General features: G+C 32.9%; 2 protein-coding genes and 2 long non-coding RNA genes across 8 annotated transcripts in view; 2 read left to right on the top strand and 2 right to left on the bottom strand.

The window, feature by feature from the left end:
- The window catches only part of LOC105168438 (agamous-like MADS-box protein AGL9 homolog), a gene marked incomplete in the record, with an annotated part of 8756 nt that extends 4642 nt beyond the window's left edge, over window positions 1–4114 (top strand). Inside the window, 6 exon segments of the mRNA XM_011088523.2 lie at window positions 1427–1445; window positions 1552–1651; window positions 2779–2820; window positions 2902–2943; window positions 3177–3307; window positions 3757–4114. Of these exon segments, the coding sequence (XP_011086825.1) occupies window positions 1427–1445; window positions 1552–1651; window positions 2779–2820; window positions 2902–2943; window positions 3177–3307; window positions 3757–3835 (413 nt within the window).
- LOC105168436 (MADS-box transcription factor 7-like) lies at window positions 9269–19423 on the top strand. 5 transcript variants are annotated; one of them, XR_002287624.1, is made up of 7 exons: window positions 9269–9925; window positions 16267–16345; window positions 16932–16996; window positions 17086–17185; window positions 18342–18383; window positions 18901–18988; window positions 19105–19149. XR_002287624.1 is itself a non-coding variant. In XM_011088519.2 (7 exons), the coding sequence occupies exons 1-7, from the start codon at window positions 9741–9743 to the stop codon at window positions 19189–19191; spliced, it is 600 nt and encodes a 199-aa protein (XP_011086821.1). In that variant the 5' UTR covers window positions 9272–9740; the 3' UTR covers window positions 19192–19423. The 5 variants fall into 5 exon arrangements, 4 of the variants coding, with proteins under 4 accessions (XP_011086823.1, XP_020551812.1, XP_011086821.1 ...); XM_011088519.2 differs by having other exon boundaries at window positions 9272–9925; window positions 18947–18988; window positions 19105–19423; XM_011088520.2 differs by having other exon boundaries at window positions 9275–9925; window positions 16935–16996; window positions 18947–18988; window positions 19105–19423.
- On the bottom strand, window positions 15514–16378 carry LOC110012447. The gene is made up of 2 exons (XR_002287626.1): window positions 16253–16378; window positions 15514–16003 (listed from the first exon to the last, which is right to left on the bottom strand). It is a non-coding gene; the product is annotated as an uncharacterized LOC110012447 (long non-coding RNA).
- LOC110012446 lies at window positions 18792–25490 on the bottom strand. The gene is made up of 2 exons (XR_002287625.1): window positions 25170–25490; window positions 18792–19007 (listed from the first exon to the last, which is right to left on the bottom strand). It is a non-coding gene; the product is annotated as an uncharacterized LOC110012446 (long non-coding RNA).

Here is a 25860-nt window from a genome sequence, read left to right as displayed (position 1 = left end):
ACCAATAAGTTGCATGATTCATTTTCTTCAAATTTTCAAATGTGATAAAAATTTGTGTTTGTTCCCCCCCACCCCCAAAACAAAACAAAAGAAAAAAGAAATAGTATTTTCTTTATATAGAGGATAGAAGATTAGGTTGAAATAATAAATGTATCCATTTGGATAAAATATTTTCTTGGTGTAGGAACTTTTAAGATTACTATTAACATGCAACTTATTATTCATAGTAAGAATTTAATACAATAAAGTGTAAACATAATGAAAAATATAATTTCATCTTTTTTAATCTTTCTTTGTGGTCTTTTTAACTTGATGTAAATTATAATATTATTTTTAATTTCAAACATTCATTTTGCAACAATTGAAATCATGAGATGATATGGGAACAAAAATAGGATATGTATGATTATTAAAACCCAATTAATATAGAAATAGAAACAATGTTATTTTTAACTAACTTTGGCATGAAAATAATACATTCCTTTTCATCACAAGCACATAATCTTTGTTTGGCATATTTTTCTCCCAAAATCTCTCAGTTTATTCCATTCCTCAAGAACTTTATCTTGTAATCATAAATGATAAACCGAAAAAATGCAGTACGGAGAATTATTGTTTATTTATTAAAGTGAAATCTTCTTCAACCATTAATTAATATAAGGGTACTTTTGGATGGTTGGATTTGAATTTTCTTTTTTTTTTTTTTGATATAACTCCACTTGAAAAGAATCGAAATTCATCAATATTCAATAAAACCCAATTTAAAATTAGAATTAATGAAAGATTTGAAATCTTTTAAATTTAGAATTATCTAAATAAATTTAAAGAATTTATTATGAAGGATTTGAAATTTCTTCGATTCAAATGCAAACTAAAAAAAAAGTCATTTTAATATTAAGTAATCTACTTTTAATAGTTCCTTCACTTTAAGTTTTCAAAAGTTATAGTTGATCTCTGTAATTTTAATGTTTTATACTCCCATCTAATTCTAACCAGCAACGTCTCGATGCGTGTGCTTTTCTAAATTTAAAAGTATAGATATTTATTAGAATTTGTTACCAAATATTTTTTGAATTATCTAAGCGTACATTGATTTATGATAAATAAAATAATGATTAAGTACAAATAATAAAAACAAATAGAAGATGGAAAAAAATAGAACCTATTTGATGAGAAAATTGAGATGAGAGATAAGGGAGGGAAAAATTAAACAAATAAAGAAGTTAGTGGAAAAAGGAGAAAAAAACTAATTCGGTATTATCTTTTTAAATAGGGGTAGTTTTGTCAATGTATCACAAAAGCACCAATAGGCTATCAGGGCTGCTGTAAGCTTGAAATTCAAAGCTATGAAATCATTAAGGATGAAATTGATAATACATTTCAATTGATATACATATGATGTGTGAGTATTCTTGATGTCATGAAGCCTTACAGCGTTCTCAAAGGTTTGGCATGTACATGAATGGATTGAGGAAACATATACAAACGTTTGAGCAAAGTAGCTACAAGTCGTGCATGCATGTCTTAATTTGGTTGCTACTATGTTGTCAGGAATCTTCTTGGTGAGGATCTTGGTCCTCTGAACAGCAAGGAGCTTGAGTCACTTGAGAGGCAACTTGATATGTCATTGAAGCAGATCAGATCAACACGGGTACGTACTTGTTCTTATTTTGTTTATCAGTAACATATATATTCAGTTTTGCGTACGTACCAGTCCTCGTTATATATGTCTGATGGACGTTAATATATTATGAACGTTTTGCTTGGACTTTTGGAGGTAGCTGTATTTGATTGGTGAACATGCAACAAGATGAGTTTGTCCTTTTTGCTAGATGGTTGTTAAAATGATACTTTATACTATATATACTGCCTAAGTGTAATTTCAGTTATGCCAAAATAGGGTTTAATGGCATTTTTAGTCCTCTGAAGATAGAGACTGGCAATTTAGAGCACTAATTAAGGAAAAAAAATGCATATTGAGGATAAATTTTATAGGAAATTGTACAAATTGGCCGGAAATTGATCTTTGATTTGGGAATTTTGGATTTTACAATCTTACAATCAAATATGTTGACATGAACTTTCAAATATTCGAGATAGGACACTTCACGCCTATGTGGAATACAATTAGCCAAAACACATGAAGTGTTCGACTTTGGATTTTGAAAAGTCCACATTAGTTATGAATCCCTAATTTTATAGAATCAAAACGTCAGCGTATATAATTACAAGACCAAAATTACAATGAAGCCTCAAATACGTAGCTGCATGTGACTTTGTGGTGGTCACTTGCATGTCAAGCATAGCATTCAGCATTTACTTGTATTTCTGAAGAAACACTTGAGAAAACTAAACTAAAATCATATGTACATAAAAGCAATAACAAGATTACTGCTGAAGTTTGAGGAGACATGCATAGACATGAATGGGGATAAAATGAAACTTATGGAAACAACTGCAGAAACCTTCTTACATATTTTCCTATTTTTTTGTGTTTGAGATGTATTCTATGTTTCTTTCTTTCCTTTGGTTTCTATGTTGCAAGAATTCCACCACATGTTCGACATTCTCTTAGATTTTACCTTGGTAAATCCTTGGCATGACTTTGCACTGTTGTTTCACCTCAGCTGCAATGCAGCTGTTGCACAACTCTACCAAAGCACCGCAATGTTCTTAAACAGACGATCTCGTTCTTGAAGACCCTTTAAGCACATATAATTAAGCAACTTAGATAGAAACGTTTAGGTGCAGATTGGCTTAACCATTTCCATTTTTCAGACTCAAGCTATGCTGGACACTCTCACAGATCTTCAGAGAAAGGTACATATACCGAAACTCCATATTCCGCTTTATCTTACGTTAACACTTCATTTTATGTTATCTTTGTTTTGGTTGTTTTAGGAGCATGCTCTCAATGAAGCTAACAGGAGTTTGAAACAACGGGTATACATATTTTATCCGTACGCAACAATGAATATAGAATGTGATCAGCAACCGTTAACGGTCCCAATGGGTGTCGTTGGACTCTACTGCAGCAGTGTTTATAAGCCGGAAACGGAGTTTTGCAGCTGCTGCAGATCAGCATTTAGTTCCAAGATTTGTGAATAGCGTATAGGAGTTATTAAACTAGGACTGTGTGGGAATGTAAGAAGTGATTCTTGGCTGGTTTTTTGCAGTTGATAGAAGGAAGTCAAGTAAGTCTCCAGTGGAACCCAAATGCTCAGGACGTGGGCTACGGACGAGCAGCTCAGCCTCAGCCTGACGGATTTTTTCATCCTCTCGATTGCGAACCCACTCTGCAAATTGGGTAAGCCCTCTACGATCGATCTCTGACAATAAAAAGATCATGATCATAACCCTTTTCATAAAAGAAACAGTCCTTTTGCATGTACAATGATCTGATCATTTTCTTGACAGTATTTTCTTCAACCTGAGCCCTCTAATGTAGGATAAAATGTACAAGAAACGAGAAACGGGTTCCTCTTTGAACAAAAACAAGAAATAGCAATACGATCTCTGAATTTTCTTAAAAAAGAAGCTCAGTGCCTCCCGCATCAACCTGTCTCGCTTTGCCCTTCTCCTAAAAGTTCAAGAAGTCACACTGCCCTTTTCTTTTCATTCTTACACCAGTACTGATCGATGCATTCCCTAGTTCATCTTACATGCTAAACGAGGAAATAAGGACAGTAACTAAGTTGTACGTTTGTGTGTTTGTATCTCCATTCATTTTTCACTGATGAAGCCATTGAATTACAGGTACCAGCCTGATCCAATAACAGTTGCAGCAGCCGGGCCTAGTGTGAATAACAACTACATCTCAGGCTGGCTGCCATGATAAGCATTCGACTGATCGAACTGTGATCATGATCTCTCATAAAAACCAGGAAAATTTCAATCTTTCTGTGTGTTGTTTCATAAAGGCAAACATGTTTAATAGGCATGGACTTTTGTAAGACTGCTGGTGTTGTAATTCCACTTTGGTGGAATATTAAGTAAGTTGTAGTGTTTAAGTTAATGTGTTTGTCTGGATTCTCTCCTTGTCTTTCACTTGGTATGCAGACTGTGTAAAGAAAACTCTTGCTTCTATTCAAATTCTTAACAATTTCTGCATGTTTTTGAGTCTGTTCTATCAAGTTGAGAGTATCTTTTCAAGAAATGTCTATTATCCCCTTCTGTCTCTTTACTCATATAGGTATTTCTTGGTGCGGATGTTATATCACACTTTTGTGTGATTCCACGTCTGTTTTTGTTTAGCTTTAAATTAATCAAAATGCTAAATTATATAAGGAATACCACACATTTTTTGGATAGATTATAAGATTTTTTTTAAATTTTGAATAATTATGAATATTTCTTATTGATTGTGAAATTACCAATATATCATTGATATCTGATAAAATTACATAATTCACGGATGAAGGTATGAAATTATCAAATCTGTCTTTGATGTACTTTTTTTCTTTTTTAAAAAAGATAAAACACAATTGTAAAAACAATTGGACAAGGTGGGTTGGAAAAATATAAAATGTCGTCCACTTAGTCCACAGAAAAATTTAAACAATTTAAAGAATATATAAAATTGCAATTCATAGTCTAAAATGACATTTGAGTCAGTTCAACACATAATAAAATTGATGAAAATCTAACGGATTGGACTAATTATTGAACAACCCATTAAAATTATGGGTATTTGTAATTTTTTATACAACAAGACGTATTTATAATTAAGACAAACATCAAATGAGCTTCTTGTAATTTAAACAAATTTTTTATTACAATATTAAAATTCTTGATCAAATTTGGTGTCATGAGTTTGAGTCGCCGCTCAAATATATGAGTATTTGTTTAACTTTATATGAACTTTTTTTATAATTTATTTTATTATTCTTTATTATATTGATGTACTATTATATTAATCGAATTGGTATATTGCTCAGTTAAGATAAAATCAGTTAATAATGATTTATAATTTCATTTTTCCTTATTATATTAATGTATTATCATATGAATCGAATTGATATATCTATTAATTGAAATATTAATATAATTATGTTAAAAATGCACTGCTTAAGACTTGCATTTCATCAAATATGTCCATGTGCCCCTACTACAATCCCCAACAATACAACCATTTAGGCCCGCACTCTTCATGCCATTTGGGCTGGGCCTCTGAGGCCGAACTCAAAGAAACTTCGGTCATCCTAGGCCCGAAAAAATAAACTCTTAGTATCATTTGGGCTTATATTGCATAATATGGCCCATCAGCTATTTATGTCAAACAGTAACTATTTTCTCATCTATTGAAATGTTCTTTTGTTATTCATTTATATATATATAAAAAAATCAAATAAGTACAGATTATAAATCTTAATAAAAACAATATAATTACTTATAATTCTTAAAATGCTTGCATATTCAACTGAGTGTGCCATCCATCTCTAAGTAGATTATTACATGCAACTTTACAAATCAACAAATGTTCTAAAAGTTTCCATTGATGGCGAAATTTGGAAAGAGAAAGAATAAAAAAGTATAAAAAGATGTGTGATGGATATAGGCGTAACTATAAGATGTTAGTAAGGGTATAGTAGTCATTTTGCAATATAGGTTCACAATAATCGTCATCCATATTTGGTTGAGCTGACATCAGCTATCATCAATGAAATAGAGGTTTTGGATTCAAACACAGATTTCCTCTTTTCAACCCGCCCCTTGCATTTTGATTTCAAAAGCCTTTTCGTTTAAATTTTTTGTTCTATTTTTTTATTTATTTATCTTTCAACCTTATATTCAAGTGCTTTTTTTTAGTTGAAAAGTACAAGTAATTGGTTACTTCACCAAACTTTTGTTTATATGTTATTGATCAAGTTACTATTTAAATAAATGTCCAACTGTAAATATTTATAAATAAAAATAATTATAATTTTTAAAAATTGCATTAAAAAATAAAAAGTGATGGACTAAAATATTTTTTTATAAAATTAATTTAATACCAATAAATTAAAGTGTGACAGAAAATGGCACGAAACAGCTTAATCCTTGCAAGTGGGAGAAGGGAGAGCCCCATAGACACATCTCACACACCAACAGGCTACTAATTCACGTGCCCAATGCTTACAAATACCTTTTCCATCAGTCATTATTGCTTTCAGATTTCCCTATAACTTGGCTGCCGAAAGGATCTTCTTTGCTACGATTCCACAATTCCCACGTGTCTTCCCAGCTCAAGAATTTCCAGACTGCTTACAACCATCCAGATCGAATATACAAATCCTGTCTAGTTGATCATCATGTGTGTTTGAAAATGGCTTCGTCCATTCCAACATGTTGGTAATTAATAATGGAAATTACGATGGCTTTTCATGGAATTTGATATGATTATAAATACTCATTCCTTATTTGATAAACTATCAACATCTCTTAATTTTAACAGTCGTTTAACAACTATTTCAATCCATTAATACACGTTAGGTTTTCATTTATTTTTTATGGTCAATCGATCAAAATGCCCCTATGGACAATGAATATAATTTTATTTATTTTTTTAAAAAATTCTGAGCGATGATTTTCTTACAATTGCTCAAATTTTTGCATCACGTTGTATGATTTTTTTTTAAAAAAAAAATACAGTAATAACAAAGTTGACAAATTCAAACATTCATCTGAGCATTACATAATTTCATCAAATATAATAGACTGTTGTGGTGTGTGAGAGTATGAAAATTAGGCATGATTTGAACTTTTTTTTTTTTTATTTATATTTTGTGTCCGCTTACAAATCGAATCCATTTTAAGAATAGATTTAAACTTCCTTTTATTCCCTCCTATGCGTAGGTACACTCAAGCACACACTTGAGTTTGAATTCAAAATCTTTAAAAAAAAAAATCAGAACTCAAATCATTAGGCTGTCTCCTAAAATACGCAAATATAGATTTTGAAAATAATGAAAATTGTGTTCTTTATAATTATATATTCCATAAAAATTTTAAAAAATATTTTCCACTATAGATTTAATTATAATAATTAAACCCATCATTGGTTACAATTTATCAAATTGAACATCCCACATATTTATTTACTTTTAAGCAAAAAAAAAAAATACTCAGTTTGTATCAGTAGTGAAGAATATTTAAAGAATTTCAAAATTTTCAATTTTAATTTTGAATTACGTCTTCTTTAATATTAATAACTTTCAAATTTTCTTCAAATAGAGTCATTTAAAATTAGGGATAGTTACACTTCGTTCTACTCAAATTTGGAGTAATTATATGTAGACCTTCTATACTTTGAAAAATTACACCTAGCACCTTGAAGTTTGCTTTTGTCTACAAATAAATCCATCAATTAGTCAAAATTCACCAAAGTTGCTTATATTAATACAAAAAAATAAAAAAAAATCTATATTTATCCCCAATTGACTTATTATTGATTTATTACAGATCAAATAAATCTTTTTATGATCAAATTACCCCCATACGTCTTTGCGCGTTAATGAATGTGATGAGGTATATCTTTACCGTTATAAAAGTAGTTTAGTTAGAAAAAGATCATTTACCTGCTATAAGTCAGTAATAAGTCAATCGAATGTAAATATAAATTTTCATTCAAATTTTTTCTCAATATCAGCAAATTCGATGTATTTTGACTAATAGAGGAACTTATTTGTTAGACAGAATCAAACCTCAAGGGTGTTAAATGTAATTTCCCAAACCATAAAAAATTTACGTATAATTACATCAAACCTTAAAAAAAAAAGTACAATTATCTCTTAAAATTATTTCTCCAAATTATTTTACCAAATTCAAATTCATCAAAACAAATATACTCTCGTTTCATTGAATTCTTTAGTTCAAGAAGCCAAGTGCTTTAGTAAAAAAATAACACATCTTGATAGTTATGGTGCGAAACCCAACACAGCTGGTTTTTTGGCGTGAATTGAAAACAACACAATGATATTTTCTTTTTTTTCTTCAAAAGGAAAAGTCCAAATTCATTAAATTTCTTATCCTAAGAAGCCACACATTACACAGAGTGTAGTGAAAAACTATTGGATTCTGATAGCGATGTGAAGGTTAACTGTGTGGTTTTTCTGGGATGAAAGTTACTCTTCCTCCATGGAAACCGAAAAGTATTTTGACAGATTTTTTGTATTTTAGGATAACTATGTCGCTTTTTAACGAGGTTTGGTATAATTATATTTAATATTCATGAAAGTTGCTCTCTGATAACAAATAAGGTCATCTTCGTTAATCAAAATTCACCAATTTATTGAAATTAATAAAAAACTGAAATAAAAATAGATATATACTCTCGATTTACTTAATAATAATTAATTTATTGCATGTCAAATAAATCTTTTCTAACTAAACTACAATTTTAAAAATGAAAACATTTTTCCTCACATGCATTAACGTGTGATATAAGGATAGTTAGGTTGTAAAAGATTTGTTTGACTTGCAATAAGGACAAATGTTACTTTTCATTCAATTTTTTTCATTAACATCACCAAATTCGGTTAATTTAACTAAGGCAGGAACTTTTTGTTAGATAGAGACAAATATCAAAAGTACTATATAGATATAATTTTTTAAATCACCAGAGATATACGTATAATTACACCAAATCTCAAGAAGGACGATGTAATTATCCGTTAAATTATTACAGAAAAATCAAACATATTTACGATTGATAATTGATAATTGATAATACACGAATAAAATATCTTGGTTACAACTTATAACTTTATTTATAGCTAAATTTATTCAGAAAAACATTATAACATCATACATATTATAAAGTATTTATGACATTAAAGTTCATTTTAATTTTTGTACAAATTTAAACAACTGAATATTATAAAAGTTATGAAGCATTAGTACTGGTAATTTTATGACTATCACAAGTAAAATTCAATTTTTTTTCTTTTTTTGTACTTATTGTATGATAAAACAGGAACATTAATGCCTTTCAAATAAGCATCATATGTGATACTACGTTCTATTTTGCTATAATAATGACATGCATTTTTTCCCCAAGAAAATTAAATAGTTAGGTACATAGCAAGTCTATTTTTATCCAAAAATATTTAATTTTTTAATATAATTTCCTAATTTTATATCTTTAAATTATAGATGTCTATATATATTTTTAAATTTTACAGAAAATGAAACATTTATCCAAAAAGTATATAAATTCATCATTTTTTTTCCCAAATTCACATAATAAGATTGAAATATCAGCATTTTGTACAAATAGAAAAAGGAGAGAGGTAAAGCAAAAGTAAAGCACAGGAGATTGGAGAGGGAAAACTGCCCACCAATGCGACGGTTTCGGTCTCTAGCAGCCACAGAATTTTAACAGCGTACTACGTGGACGCGGATTTACTACGTAGGCGGGTGCGTGGCCCCCGACAGCCTCGCCACGTTCACAGCCCTCTTCGCCAGACTACTTTCTTGATTAATCAGTGTGTCGACCCCCTAATTTAAACCTCCAGCGGGTATAATTTTGTCAAAACTTACCATTTACAGCTCCTATTGTTGTCCTGTCAAAATCCCGGAAGGAAAGGAGAAATGACTTTCACTTAGAGATTCTGATTCTTCTTTGATACCGACTCCCTATTCTTCATCAATCAGTGTGTATAAAAACGCACCAAACGCGTACTGTGGAGAAGGGGGGAGCTGTGAGGGAGAAGGGTTTGCTTTTTTTTTTTTTTTTATTTTCTTTGGGTGGATGTGTGAAAATGGGAAGAAGGAAGCTGGAGATAAAGCGAATCGAGGATAAGAGTGCGAGGCAGGTGACTTTTACGAAGCGGAGAAAAGGGTTGCTGAAGAAAGCTAAGGAATTGTCAGTTCTTTGCGATGTGGATGTGGGGGTTATTATCTTCTCCAGTAGGGGAAAGCTGTACCATTACTGTAGCACTAACAGGTTAGTAATCTTCATTTTTCTTTTAATATTGGTTCGTGCTGATACAGTTTGATGGTTGTTTTTGTTGAATTCTTTTTTTGAAGATTACTCGAAATAGAAATCTTGAAGATGCTTAATATAGTAACTAAAGTTTTCCTTTTTGTGGAGTAAAATATATATATTATAATAATTAAAGTGGGATACGTACAGATGCTCATATCTCTATGCATTCCTATGTTCTATGTGCCTGCTGTTGCACTAGTTTTTGGAGAATTAATTAATAGTCCGACTGTTGGAAACAGGCAAATTCTATTCTTGGTTTTTTTTATGTAATAAATTCCATAGTCTAGAGTGGACGGATGTGGAGTCCTTGTCGCAAAATACATTATTTGGAATCATAGGGAGGGACATATTCCCTCCCAATTAGCCAAATCCCCATTTGGATATTCCGTGCGCCATGCCATTGTATTGTTGGTGGATTTTTCTGAAGTCCCAGTTAACCCATTTTTTAGAAGGTTGCAACCTCAATTATTGCAGCGCGGTCAGCCTCTTTAATGTTTCCTTTGATCCATCTAATCGCATTTGCGAGTCTGATTCAAAGGTAATGTTCTGGCACGCAAAACAATAAACTCTTTCAACCGCAAGTCGAATAACACGGAGTTCAGCAAGTAATGCATCATACACAAAGATTTTCTTTGTTTTAGCAAGGCGAAGGGCGCCATGATGGTTGGTTCTGAGAGATGAATGCAGGAGCACATCTATCATCTTTAAGTGCAATGTCTGAGTTAATTTTAATGCAATCAGGGGTGGAGGTAATCATTCAAAATTTTCTAGAGCGGATATTTTCCTTGTTGCTCGAGCATTGAAACGCTTGGTTGTTTTGTGGAGAACTAGTCTTTGCTTTCCGGAGAGTGTGGTTCCTGGCCATGAATACAATCATTTGTCGCTTTTCAGTTCCATGGTGATTGCCCACATGGTAAGAAACTCTTGTTGATTGCAGCCAAGTTGGATGGAGGAAGCCTAATTATTTGTGTGAAATGATGAGGAACCACTCTCTAAGCGGAAAGTGTGACAAGGAGTGGGGTCTCACTCGCCTCTTAAAAGTTCTGAAATTTTAAATTTACATTGAAGTGAAACAATGTATGTTACTAAATTAACTTAGTAGTGGATTTTTATGACCCATTTGTCAATAAACTAAATCCAATTACTTGAATTTCAATAGATGCAAACTGAGAAATTTAAATATGGACTTGATTTTATCCAAGTGACAAATGATATTAATAAAATTAAGAATCTTAAATTTATCCAAACAATGGATCAATAGTACTAATTTATTATGACATCGAGACAAGTTCAAAATAAAAATGAAGACGTAAGAGTTGGTAAAAGTAAATGATAAATATAATATATCTAACTTTTGTTTAGATTTCTTAAGTATCATTTGAATTTGCATTTGTATTTGCATTCAACTTTGATTTGCTGAAGTTTTAATAATTTGAGTTCAAACAAATATTATTTATTCCATGTATTAGTCAAATTTAACTAAATTAAGTTAATTTGTATTTTTTTAATTTCTAAATATCAAGTTAAGCTTGCATAGTTTGATCATAAAATTAATTTTGAGCAGTTATGGAATCAACATGAGAAGTTCTAGCATATTTGGTTGAAATTTCAATTAAGTAATTAATATAAATAAAATATGTAATGAAATGATTTTATACTATTCAACTTTTTTAAATAATAAATAAATTTAGTTGATCGATTTATTAAAAATTTACTTATGCAATAATTTTAAATTTAATAAATAAATGAACGTCTTTGGACTTAGATTATATTAATACCCATGGACATTTTCTTTGGAGTACTAAGCCATTATGCTACCTATGGATACTTTAGGGTATTAAACCCTATCCATCCCAGCTCATTTAATTTCATGAGTTTAGGGTAGGGTAGGGACTTTTGTCTATTGGGTAGAGTATGGGTATGGGTCTCAAAATTATTTTTTAGGTTATTCTACCCATTGACAATCCTAGTATGTGAGATAATATTATGAGAGAGATATAGTTACCCGAACAGATTAGGATGGTCATATGTTACTTGCATAGTTGTGGTAATGAATTGGCTTCCTGGGCAAAATTAGAGTAGCAAAAGTTCTGTTGGAGAAGAACTTAAGAGTTCCTCTTGGATACAAGCAAGATTAGTATTTCTCCCCTCAGTGACCACATAGTAGTCGCTGGTGTATTTGTTTGTCAACAGATGATTTTGCCAGAATGCTCCAAGAACGTGCCTTTCTTTGGGTGATTGCTTTGCTTATGTGGTTCATAGCCTGCATTTTATGTTGGTTTTAAAGCGTTTTGGTCCTGTATTTTAAACGTTTTTTCGATCTGTTCCTATCTTTTCGACGTGCCAATTTGGTTCTCTTATCTTTTAAATCTGTGCGATTTTGGTCCTTTAGCCAGATTAGGACAAAGTAATGCCCGTTTTGCTCTTCTATTGAAAAACCCGTATAGCTCATGCACAAGCTTTTAGTTTAAAAAAATTAAGTCTTCATAATCTTGTACATTTTTCGACCGCTTTGTTCTGGCGTATCCTAAGCCCTCGATTTTACGGACTTCCTCGAGCCATACTACCCCGACAGTTGGTTCGCACATACTTGACTCATTCAGTACCAAATTGCAGAACTCTATTCGGTTCCTTACTTTAGAGCATAGAAGACACTCCAAATAGAGACTTAATAGAATTTTGGACAACAATTTGAATAGAAGTCTTATTTTTATTGAAAAATATATGTTTGTATTACTTAGATATTATTTTCTTCACTGGAGGAGACAACTGTTTAGTCTTTTATAAGATAGAGGATTTGACTCATTGGAGAAACATCTAAAAACTAAAAATCCAAAAAATTACAAAGATTCGACCCTCAAAATACGATGTTTTGAGAGTTGGAGAAGTTTCTCATGATTCCCATTTGCTTTGCTGCTTCTTTTTTGTAGCCTTTCACGGACTTAAAACACGGGCTTCAAATTTATTTTTTATGAAATCATTGCTATTCTTATCTTGTTGTCCTTTTTTGATGACATCATTACGTTCGTCATCACCACGTCGTTTTCTACTATGTGGTTGCTAGCTGGTTTTCTTGCTTTCATTAACTGTTCTTTTGATGTCTTTTGCCGGTCGGCTCCTTGAATCTTTATATTTTGTGGTTTTTATTTTGTTTGGAGAAATTCTTTCTTTACCATTGTCCAACATGCAACATACTGCATGTATTCATTCTTGTAGCTTTGGTCACTGGTAGTTTATTTTCTCATATCAGCATTCTCTTTTTTTTCGAATCAGTTTTCCGCGAACTAAAATATTTTTTCCTACCATGGAATTCAACAAGAATGATTCATTTAATTTATGTAAATATTTTAATGGATATTTGATTTTGTCCATTTCGGTGAGAAAAACCTATAAACCCCAAGCTCTTCTGATGAAATGTTATCCTCACTATAGCCGATACCAGTGGAGCTTCTCCTGAGGTAGTTTTGATTTTGTTGAAATATTAGGTCTCTGCAATTTCATGAAATGGAATGCCAGATGAGATCCCTTTCCCGATAATTTTGGAGCGGCTGATACGAATTTTAGCTCTAAAATACCTCCTCTTTTCGGGTGGGGGTTATTTTGCCATGAATCATGGATCGCCCCACTAGCGCATTCTGGAAGCTTTGAAATTTTCCAAAATCTTAGTAACATAACATGAACTGAAGCCAGAGCTCCAATCATACCATTCACGGACTTGTTATGGTTTGGAACCATCTAACATCAAGACTTTGTTATATTTTTGGGATGTTTTGATAATGATTTTTGCTTGATGTGGAAATTAATATGTCCGCTGGTAACATGCCAAGCAAAGAAGAAGGTGTCAACTTGTTAGTATTAACCCGGAGGTGTCTGTCATCAGCTTAAGGTTAATCTCTCACTCTTTTATTTTGGAGGTGCTGGGTTGACTCGAATTATCAAGAGTTTGCACTTTTTATGACCCAATTATTGCGTTTCGTGCGATCGATACTTGAATTTGACGCTATAAGTTTAGAACCTTGTAATCTAAGGGCATATTTAGGTGATGCTCCCTCAACTCATAAGTTATTCCCAAGGGCTGGTTTTTATAAGTCGTCCCTTGGTAAAGGTTGAAGTCACCATGGTACTCTTTATAGCAATTTGGATAGTGTCAGGATCGGCTCTTTCAATTTGTCCGGCTACCTAGGCATTCACCCCAAGCGTCCAAACTTCTTGTCAAGTTCCTTAAGATTTTCTCTAAGATGTCCGAGCCTCAACATGATGGAGTTTGATTCGACTGCCTAAATCTCTTGTTAGGAAATGTACAAGAAGATTCTCGTGAGATTTTATAACAACAATATGTAATGATAATATTCGCATTAAATTTGCGACCTGATAATATGAGTTTTCTCAATTTTAAATTCCAATTTATTCTTTAAAAAAAAATTTAATATTGGTATTACCAGCTTTTAATGTAGATTATTTAGCAAGTAAAATTAAAGCATTCCAAACTGCAAAGAATTCTTTTTCGTTAATGTGTCATACTTGGGCTTGTTGTTTTGAGAACAACCCTTCTGTATATCTACAAAGTTCATCCCCTGTAGTGGTCTTTCTCATGACTACTGCTGTCCATCTATTAATATTAGGGTCCGTGTAGAGTACTAGTTCGTTCTCGTCCTGTGGTATGTTGAACTTGAGCAGGTTACTGCAAATTTCTTTTAGCTTACGAATCCTTGAGTGTGAATTTCCTCCCATTTTCACCTTGTTACTGCAAATTTATTTTAGCTTACGAATCCTTGAGTGTGAATTTCCTCCCATTTTCACCTTGAGTTTTTTGTTTCCTTTAAAATTGGTCAGGAATCCTTTCTGTTATCTTGTAAAATCCTTAATAAAGATACATGCAAATTATAAACTCCTAAGGAGCTCTGCAAATGCTTCTCCTTTAAGTACATTTGAAAAATTGCGGATTTTCTCCACAATATAATTATGTAACTCAATGTTTGTTTCGTCAATAAGAATTCCTAAAAGTTCAATTTTATTAACTGCTATAGTAGTTTTTTCTTGAAATAGTTCTAATCTTTTTTATGGCATGCATTATATTTAATATGATCTTCCATATTTCTAGATATAATCAATATGTCGCCATAACAAACATAAATACAAAATAATCTTTGAAAGATTATCTATTCTTTTTTAAATATTTGGGGTGCATTAGTTGATCGCATTGGAAGTGCATTCTAGATATACTGTTTTTGTGGTATGGAGAATGTAGTAAATTTTTTATATTTACTCTCCATCTTTTTGATAAAAATCAAGCTTGCAATCGAATTTAAAATTTTTTTGCACTTTTGAAGCGATCAATTAAGTGCTCTTTACTACGAATGTGATAACCATCAAATTCTAATATTTTATAATACCTTGACAGTTAATTACCAATTTGAGTTCTACTTCTCACCATGGTTTCTTACCCAAAACCAAGGCTACTGTAAGCAGAGGCTCCAAGCTCGATGAATCTAAGATTGTTATGTTTTTTGATACACTTGCATATCATTTTTTGACACCCATGTTCATCTTGATAAGTTCGCATCGATTATACTCATATTTACATTCATCCTTGATCTTTAGAGTGGCTTCGATTTTGTTCCTATCTCATCCAACTAGTCTGGACTCTAGCATCTATAGCTCAGAACTCAGAGCTGCCAACCCGAACATCTAACTCATAGTTCAAGAGGGATAGAGCAATAGACCAGTTTACTCTATTCTTCCTTACAATTAGCATAGCGCATGTCGGACTAGGTCTTGGCTTACAGACAAGCTTGCAATCGGGTCTTCAGCCGCTCTCCTCAAGATGTCAGCTTCGAGCTTCGAGCTTCTTCTGCGAACCAGCTCTCGCCCCCTCTTTCAATGACAGGATTTTCATTAAAGTTCCTTCGGAGACATTTTCGAGAGAATGCCAACTTTCCTTGCTTACTATGTCTGATGACTTTACTGCTGCAATGTTTCCCGAGTCTCTACTCTCTTCAAATTCTTTGTAGATAGCGATAAACGAGACGCTGTTGCCTGAAAGACAAAAGAGTTGTACCAAATTTTCTCCTATCTTACATTTTTGAATGGGTTAATTTGGTATCAAAATGACAACTCTTACTGCGAAAATTTATAAGCATTACCCTGTTAAATTTCGCAAAACCTGTATCTCACTACCACATTGTTAGTAGTACAAATTAACAGGGTTATCTGATTATTCTATATATATCTTGCAAATGTTTAAATGAAATTGTTACCATACAAGATAATTAGTGTTTTCTTTACCTTGTCATATCCAGCCTGACTGAGATCCTGCAACAGTATCAAAATTGTGTTGCGATGGGACCAGGTGCCCAGACAGCAGTTCGTGGGATGCAGGTAAGGTTACCCAGAAGTGCAACCTACTGTTTGGCTTGTACGTGAGTGATTAACTTAAGGTGTATTATAGGAAAGAAAATTAAATGTTTGTCTAACAGAAGATTTCTTGTTGTAAAATTCTAAAACTCCTTATATTCCAGATAGTTGGTGATGCTGAAAATTGTGAAAATGTTTTCTCACAAATGCAATTTGCATGATCCGTCGACTACTTGCGTATTCTTGATTCCTCATGCCTCTGCCATCTCTGTAAAAAAAAGTTATGATACAAAGCAAATTGTACGTGTTAAGAAACAGACTCCCAACATTTTTGCTCTAGTATGAATTAGCTAACATACTACATGAATTTGATACTTGCTTTAAATTTCAATCTGGTCTTTGTTCTAGTAATAGATATGAATGGTCATGGCACACTTGCTCATGAAATTTCCAAAGCTAAACAAGTGAGCTTCCCATTACAATTCAACATATTTGAAATACAGGTTCTGTAAATCTAGGATATGAACTTTTATGATGGATCACTATCACTAATTAATTAACTCGATATAATAATGTAGACTGTTTCACACATTGCTACCTCTATGCATAGCAGGAAGCGAAATCCAAATATACAGGTTTGCTCAAAAGTGGAGAGCTCCTCCAAATTGTTGACAGGCAACTGCTTTATCCGTCTATAAGCGTTTCATTACTACATATTGAGATCTGGAACTTAGTTTGTTCACAAGCTAATTCTATTTTTCTAGGGAACTTGGGGAGACATGTGTTAACAATCTCACTGTGAAAGACCTTGTCCATCTGGAGAAACAGCTTGAGGATGCTCTCATACAGATACGAGCAACAAAGGTTCCATTTCTCAGTTTAACGGTTTCACTTTTGCGTTCCTTGTTTTCGTAAGTTAATTAGTATTGATTCGAATGTTTGAGTGCAGTAAGCACTTCTTTTTTTGGCGAAGCAGTAAGCACTTATAATAAACAAAAATAGTCTTATGTAAAATTGTCAGTTAAGACTAGATAGATGGGTTCAGGCAATAAGGAATCTAAAGGATGTGTAGAAAGCTATCCAAGATAAGTACGGGAGAAGATTTCTAAGTTCCTTTGCTGAATAGATCACCATTTCGTTGTGCAGTATAGTGGCTATACTGGTTTTGGTAGATGCTACTAGTTGGCCTTTATATACAGCTGGGTTGTGCAAATATATGAACATAAATGACACGAGTAGCTATTAAAGAATTGAGCATGGTGATAGAAGAAACGATGAATGAGGTGATTGAACAACTGGGTATCATTTCAATGAATGTCACAAGGCTAGCATGCAAATATGTTCCCCTGTAATCACCAATCTACCTACACAGATTGTGTAGATTCAAGGATATATGTTTGATGCTCCACAGTAAAGAGTTTGGTTCTGGATATAGGGGAATTATGATATATGACTGGAAAACGAGAGTTGATATGATTTTCCTGTTGGTGCATTTGAATAGTCAATCGATGCCTCCTTTCAGTAAAGAAGAGAAATAAAGAATAGAAACAACAGGAAAAGCTTGAATCTTCTGCACAGATGTGGAAAAGTCGGTCCAGCATGACCGGACAGAGAATTTCTTCAGCAGTGCTACAATTTCCCCTCGTATTTATTTGATTTTGTCGATCTGTGTTTGGACAAGGCATATATGATTCGCTAACTTATGAATTCTAAACATATGTAATCTGATATACCATGGTGATCGACTGGGTATTTGGGGATTAAATGATCTGCGATTTCACAAACATAGAAAACTAAAATCAACTATGAAGTGGTTTACCTTATAGAGCACACATGAGCAGGAATTTTAGAACTTTGGAAGACTAAGGTTTCTTTCCATTTCTTGTCCACCTAAACAAATAGAATGGATGTCAGAAATTTCTAGTGATTGTATTCCATCTAGCGATCACATTTCCATCCATGTGTTGTATTGTTTCTACACCATTTTTTGGGTTGAGATTATCGATTTCAATTCATGCAGACGCATTTGCTGCTGGATTCTATATCAAACCTTCATGAAAAGGTATGTTGTTTTACAGTCTGGACTACTGTTTTGCTTCTCTTTTCAGTTGCAAATTCTGACTTGAAATAACACGGAAAGCAATATTTGTAACATGTCCCTATATTAGTAATTATTACACAAAGTAAGTGCATTGTGTGTAGGAAATATGGCATCATAATTTAGAAGATTAGACTCAGATGTTCTACCAAACCTATGAACTTGAATTTCACATTTAGAGCTGATATCATATACTTATTCTATCAAAATGTCACCACAACTTACTGTGCAGCTAAAGAATCTAAGTTGCTTGATCTGGATTAGACTCATTGAATGACTACAACCGAAAGGCGATCATGCTATTCTGGTTTCTTGGCCGTGCACTGATTTCAAATGATTAAATGTGTAAAAAGACAAGACAAATGCAAGAACTGAATCTCAAGTTTTGGGTGTCTTATCTCATACACAAAGGGTCAAATGTGTCAATTTCGATCCACTTTATCCTATTACCAACATGTTTGTTTGTCCACGACATTCAAAGAAAATTGCAGAATAGCTAGCAACTTTCATGTTGCTTTTGTGAACAGGAAAAGATGCTGGCAGAAGAAAAAAGGCACCTGGAAGAGAAGGTGATCCGAGTTGAAGAAACTGCATATATAAACCTATAATTAGCATATCAGTTTCTTACAAACTATTGAACGACGCTGTACAATAGTTTATATCAATTTTGGTTCATTGCATACAGATAGCAGGAAGCAAGGCTGATGGGAGGACAAATAAGATGATAATGGATCTTAACGTCATTGCTGACAGCCAAATGACAGAACAGTAGAATATATCACTCTGGTTGCTCAGACTTTATATATGTAATGTAAACACAACTGTAACAACTCAGCTGAAGAAAAACTTATGACAAGTTGCTAGTTGAATACTGAATACGTCCCTCTGTAATATGAGCCCTTGCACCGTGCTGCAAGCTGCTTAATAGGTATTCTAGCCTCTGTGTCGCTGTTCTATGAATACATAATCTATCAAAGTCAGGCAAGTTGAAGTGTTGCTATGAATACATAATTCGTCAAAGTCAGGCAAGTTGAAGTGTTGCTTATTGAGGCAGGCATCTTAGTTCATGTTATCAAGAAGCATACATTTTAAACCTATGTATCGAATTTTTATGTGGCAAAAATCGCTAAAAACTGAATTAATCGACCCATAGTCTCCTAGAATCCATCTCCAAACATTATCCTTTATGTGGAAACAATTAGGTGAACTCCGGTCAACTGGTTTGATGACCGTTGCAGAAGAAAAATGAAAGCAAAGTGAAAACAGAATTTTTCATTTGTTTTATAGTGGAAGAAACTCAAAAGGATTTCAAGGATGTTGATCAGAACATGAAGTCGGCAAAATGCATTATCCTTCACCATAAAATATAAAAGAAAACTTAAAGTCTAGACGCAGAAGGAAAGCACAACCAAAAAAGAAAGCAGAATCGTAAGCTGAAGTCAAATGAAAAGAATAAGAATGGTCCGGCTCTCTTTAGATTCCACTGCCCAGTGTGGAGCCATAATTGCTGGAATTTGCAACCTAACATCATAATTGGATAGTGGTTCCCTTGGACTGAGACCTCTGTCAATACCAATTCAAAGAATGAAAAAGAAGGCTTTCATGTAAACGGATTTAGATCGTTGCTAGTGTGACAATAGGGATTAAAGTATTTGGTTAGAAAATCAGTGTCAAGCAAAGCCCTTCTAGAGCTGACGCAACAGCCGGAAAAAGAGACAGAGAAAGCAGTTGGACAAATGTGAGACCTTTCCCTTTTTGGCTTTTCTCCATCTAAATAATTTCAAAACATGACAAGATTTGGTATTTGTTTTGAAGGCATAAGAGATAATCCTACTAATTATCTGCATAAATGTGGTAACAGATTGCTTGGATACTCTCAAAAAAAGACTACCTGCTCAAGCCACTCTCACTGCCGGTCAACAACTCCTAGTGTTCTGGATTCAACTTCTGATGAAATTACAAGTCTGCTTGGCTTATGGGTCCAAAGATTCCTCATTAATGGACAACAAAATGGTATGGGAAACACATCACCTTTCCACAAATTCTAATTTACTGTCCACCATTATTGTCAACTGCGGCCTGTGGATGAAAGTTCATATCCAGGTCTTTGGGTTCTAACCCCTAGTCTATGTTGTCAACTTGTAAACGATGGTAGTCAAATGAACAAATATATCGAGCCATCAAACACTATTAGCTCATTACTACTGCTCAGCCACCTTTATTCACACTTATAAAATAGATCTTAAAGAGTTCATATTGAGTCCCCGCTAATCACAACCATATAGTTATGATGTCTAGTGATCCTTACTTGGCAATCTAGTAGCCATGCACAGGATCCAATGAAATTTTATTCAACCATGTTGAAACTATGTTTCCACTTAATCACAACTTTTTGTACTTTTTTGTCCATGTGCAATCACAAGCTATGTTTCTACTCATTGTATTCTTCATATAAGGTAGTATTCTATCCCATTCTATAGAAAAGCTCTTTCCTTGAAAATAAGAGTTTTATATTAATTTCACATTCATTTAAAGGGTTCCATTTAGTTTTAGGAATTCAACCTCGCGTGTGCAAAGCAATTATACATACATATCTGTACAATACAAATATATATATATATATACTCGAATGCAGGAAATAGGTACGAACAGAACATGAACATGACGATACCGGCATGAGTAAACATATGCAAGAGATACAACAATCATTAAAAGGCATAAACACAAAATAGTTGGATCAGAAGTAAAAGGGTATGCATACATACATGTATGTATATATATACACAAAATGAGGGACGTACATAGGCAGGTCAATAGGCAAGTATCGCCCTAACAGATATCTATAGTAATTTTTCATACCTTACTCAGACCCTACCCTATAATATACTCATAGGGTCTTACCCAAATTATACCTAAAAGAATTGGGTATAGTTTGGGTCTTTTTATTTGAGACGCACTTATTTTTTTCTCTTTTACAATATGTTTAAATTACATTCAAGCCAAATAATATATGTTATTAAATTAACTTATTAGTGGATTTTCATAACCCGTCTGTCAATAAAATAAAATTAATTACTTAACTTTTAACAGGTGCAAATTGATCATCATTGAAATTTAAATAATGAACTTGATTTTGTTCTGAATGATAGGCCAATATTTATTTCAAATAAAACCTTAAACTTGTTCAGATAATGGACTGATAATATTAATTGATTACAAAATTGAGACAAGTTCAAAATCAGAATAAAGACGTAAGAGCGAAAATAAATGAAAGTTAGTACAATATATCTAACATGCATTTAGATCTCTCATGTATCATTTGAATTTGCATTTGCATTCAACTTTGATTTGAGTGAATTTTTTATAATTTGGCTCAAACAAATTTTACTTATTTAGTATATTACGCAAATTTAATTATTTATTAAATATCAAGTTAAGTTTTGCTTAATTTGATCATAAAATTAATTTTTGAGTGGTTACGGAATCATTATGGAAATTTGTAACATATCTAGTCAAAATTTCGATAAGTAATTAATAGAGAAAGGAGGTACTCTTGGACAGCTAGCAAAGGCTAATAAAATAATTATATACTATTTAATTTTTTTAAAATATTAAATAAATTTAGTTGATCAATATACTAAAAATTTGAAAATTCAAATTTAAAGTATTGGATGAATGAACGTCTTTAGGCATTAGACTATATCAATACCCATAGAAATCTATGGGTTTTTTACAGTATTAGACCCTACCGATATTCACTTATTTAATTTCATGGGTCTAGTGTAGAGTAGGGTCTTTAACCAATTATGTATGGTATACGTATGGGTATGAAGGTTAGTTTTTGGGTATGATCCTACCCGTTGACAAGCCTAGACGTACTGGTGAGTATCATTGTCTACACATCCACCTAATCTAATATGAAAATCCCTTTTTTTTTTATTTTGTTCTTTTTAATCTGTATATTTTATCTCATGAAGTGGCCCTTATTATTTTGGATTGTATCGAGAGCAACCCTTTTAGTTTCAAATAGTTAATATTCCTTGTCTTGAATTTTTTTCTACTTTCTTATGTTAATTGTCACTACAAAAGAAAGGAGGGATTTGACATGGTTCCTACTCCCATTCCAAAATCCGTTCCATATTGGAACGGGTACTGGCACTCCTGAGGAACGAAAAGTGGTCGATGGCGCCATGATCCACATTTTTTATGTGTTATTTTTTTGGCACGGCAAAATCATCACAAATCGTATTCCAAAAACCATTACAGTTTCTGTTCCTAAGACTGCTCCAAACTTGTAACTATGAAAATTTGGAATCCTGTTTGGAACATGTTATTAAAACTAGGGGCGGTTTTGAGTTGACCGTTCCTATATATGAGAAAATTGATGTAAAAAATTAAGAGTTCGTAGATATTTTCCAAAATGAGGTGCAATTTAGAACTGTGTGAGAGTGCAGCTGGTTTGATATTATAAACACCGTTCCTAAATATGAGTTTTACTTAAAACCTTTTGTGTTACTTAGCCCGTGACTAGATGTGTTCCTATTTGGAACAATTTATGTGTATTTATTAATATTGTATTATTAAGACCATTCCAAAGAAAGTGCAATAACTATAATTCAACGGATAAAAAATTGTGATCCTAAGGGGTTGCAAATTATAAATTAACTATTGTTTTTTAATGGCTATTTATGTGTTCCAGGAGTCATTCCAAAAATTGTTCTAAACTTTTCTATACATATATATATATGTTCCTTTCTTTCAATTAATCTCACTATCTTCTTCTATTCTTCTTTTATTCTCTCTATTTTCTCAATCTTACTCGAATTTTCCTGATCACTCACTCTCCCACTAATATTCTTATACTCTCGTTAGTCAATCTCTCTCGAATTTTTGTTGATATTTGAAGTTATTTTGGTCATAACAACTTTAACCCTTTATTTGCCAGTTGATTATATATTGTACTTTTGTCAATTAAATTTAATGTTATATATAATATATATATATAATACATTTTTTTGTATGTGTGTGCACTCATCATGTTAAGACAGTTGAAGAGATGAATGTATAAGAAAAACCTGCCATGTGTTACAGTAACCGTTCCAAATTGGAACACTCGTTGATCAACCATTCTAAATATTTGTAACGATATCTATATGAATGAAAGGTGAGCCGTCCCAAAATCCGATTCAAATTAATTCCGTCAATTCAAAATCGTTCCTAAACCCACCCCAAATTCCACTTTTTTTCATAGTGGAGTATACTTCTTTCCAATGCAATATTACATACTTTTCCAAAGTTCATGTCTTAGATTTTCAAGATTTGGTCTAAGATATCACATGTTTTCCCTTTCTAGTCTGACAGTCTTTTTTTTTCTTTGATTGTAATAATATATCACCAACCTACTACGGTGATTAGGGAGAGCATACTTACAGAAAAATGAATCAATTGAATACTCTAAGAATATTAGACTATATTTGTTTTCATTTTCAAGTTATTTTCGGGATGAGTCAAAACATACTCAATATTTGTCAATATACATAAACACCTTATCTGGTTGTTTTTAACGATTTTAGCATAAATACATACATATATATACACACACATATACATAAATATATATAAAAAAGATATGATTTGACAATAGATAGTAATTTTTATCTCCCAAAACGCAACATTAAACATACAATATTTATTTTCAAACACAAATCCAAATATAGATACATCTCTAACACATATTTTTTTATTTTCGTTTTTCTCTCTCGATCTCCATAAAACACTGAGAAAATAAATCCAAATATTATGTTAAATTCTTGGCTACTCCAACTTCCATGCATGGAAGGGACTCATAACTTCAAATTGGCTGAGATGAGTGCGCAGTGGTCTTAATTTGATGGGCCTAATTAAGGATCAGCAAACATTTCCATAGATGTTTATGGGTGGACGAATGTTCTGTGTCATGCAACACACTTTCAAGATTTCATATTCCTTTTCTTTTTATCTATTTAGACAATTACTTGTAACATGCACATATCATCAGCAGCAGCCAAAACAAATACAAAGACAAGGATGAAAGTATATATTATTAGTCGGGTTTCCTGGACGAGCTCAAACCAACACACACTCTCCTTGTGTGTGTCTGTGTGTGCGTGTGTGTGTGAGAGAGAGAGAGACAGACAGACGTCCACAGGCGCCCACGATGACTTCCTCATGAAGACGAATCAAAGGGACCAGAACATGACAGCAAACCGCCTAATACTGCTACATCGGAATACGCGCCCCCAAATTCTTTTTTGACCAAGTTTCAAGGTTTTACTTGTCTACCTCTATACATAAAATTATATGTACGTAATATATATCATTTAGCTAGCGGTGAATCGTCGTTCCGACTCATTGATCAAAACAAGAAAAAAAAAAAGATCCGAGCCACCCAAAATTTCTTGATCAGAAGATGTAAAAAATGATTATTTTGTTTTTTGCAGAAAAATAGAAATCAATATGAGAATGGTAGATGAAGATGAGTAACGCGGAAGGGTTCTTGTAAAACCCTCCATAAAACAAAAAAAATTGAGAAGAAATCGACTGAGCCGCCCAACAAGTTTATTCTTTCCACATTTTCACACACACAGAGAGGGACGCCAAGTAAATCAATCAAACAAGGTAAGGAACAACAGAGAAACAGAAACCCCCACAAATTCGCGACAGCGGATGGCAAGAACAACATTAATATACAACAATAGATAGCTTACGTACGTACGAGAGATGGGAATTAGCAGGTTATGCAGGCAGAGCTTGAAATCAGTTGGATCACAAAACCCTCTCCCCACAGCGTTGCAGATTCAGAAACTTTGAATGTTCACTGTTAGTTTAAACACTGGGAATATGGAGAGATGGTGGTGGAGGTAAATGTAGCATACTGATACTAGAAAGCCAAGAATCTATGTCTTGTTAGAAACAGCACTAGGCACTTGGCAGCATGCGGATGCGGTGCCTTTTTGAAATGTTAAAGGATGGAGGGTTTATTACTTGGCCAGAGTGAAGGCATCACACATCAGCGCTCTGTAATTCAGACAAGTGTGTGCATGTTGCCACGTGATCCGCCGTCCCCACCCTCCACTCCCATTCCCCTCTAAATTAAAATGAATAAAATCATAATCATCACCATCACCGTATTCGAGTTTAATGGGATGGCTGGCACGAGTTTTTAAAGATCGAGAATCCTACTAAGAATTATTAATTATGAGCATAATTAGGACAACTTAAAATATTTATTTGGGTGGCATAATGCTTTTGTAATTCCATTAAACTAAATTCATAACACTTGGAGGGAAAAACTCATATGAACTACTTGTGTTCGGAGGAAAAAATTTGACAATTAATTTTTTTTTATTTTTCATAAATTAAGGGCTTTAAAGAAAGAACAAAATTTGGAGAAATTAGAAAA

The sequence above is a fragment of the Sesamum indicum genome, linkage group LG8 (genome assembly GCF_000512975.1).
Source record: "Sesamum indicum cultivar Zhongzhi No. 13 linkage group LG8, S_indicum_v1.0, whole genome shotgun sequence".
In the NCBI taxonomy this organism is placed as follows: domain Eukaryota; kingdom Viridiplantae; phylum Streptophyta; class Magnoliopsida; order Lamiales; family Pedaliaceae; genus Sesamum; species Sesamum indicum.
The sequence above is the reverse complement of the archived record's forward strand: the minus strand, read 5'-3'. Positions and strand labels throughout refer to the sequence as shown.

What these genes read in the sequence shown, in the direction of transcription:
- LOC105168436 (XM_011088519.2), top strand. Translation starts at nt 9,741, where the DNA reads ATGGGAAGAAGGAAGCTGGAGATAAAGCGAATCGAGGATAAGAGTGCG. An exon ending in CATTACTGTAGCACTAACAG is followed by an intron (nt 9,926 to 16,266) that starts GTTAGTAATCTT and finishes TGTCATATCCAG; the next exon opens with CCTGACTGAGATCCTGCAAC. An exon ending in CTCCTCCAAATTGTTGACAG is followed by an intron (nt 16,997 to 17,085) that starts GCAACTGCTTTA and finishes CTATTTTTCTAG; the next exon opens with GGAACTTGGGGAGACATGTG.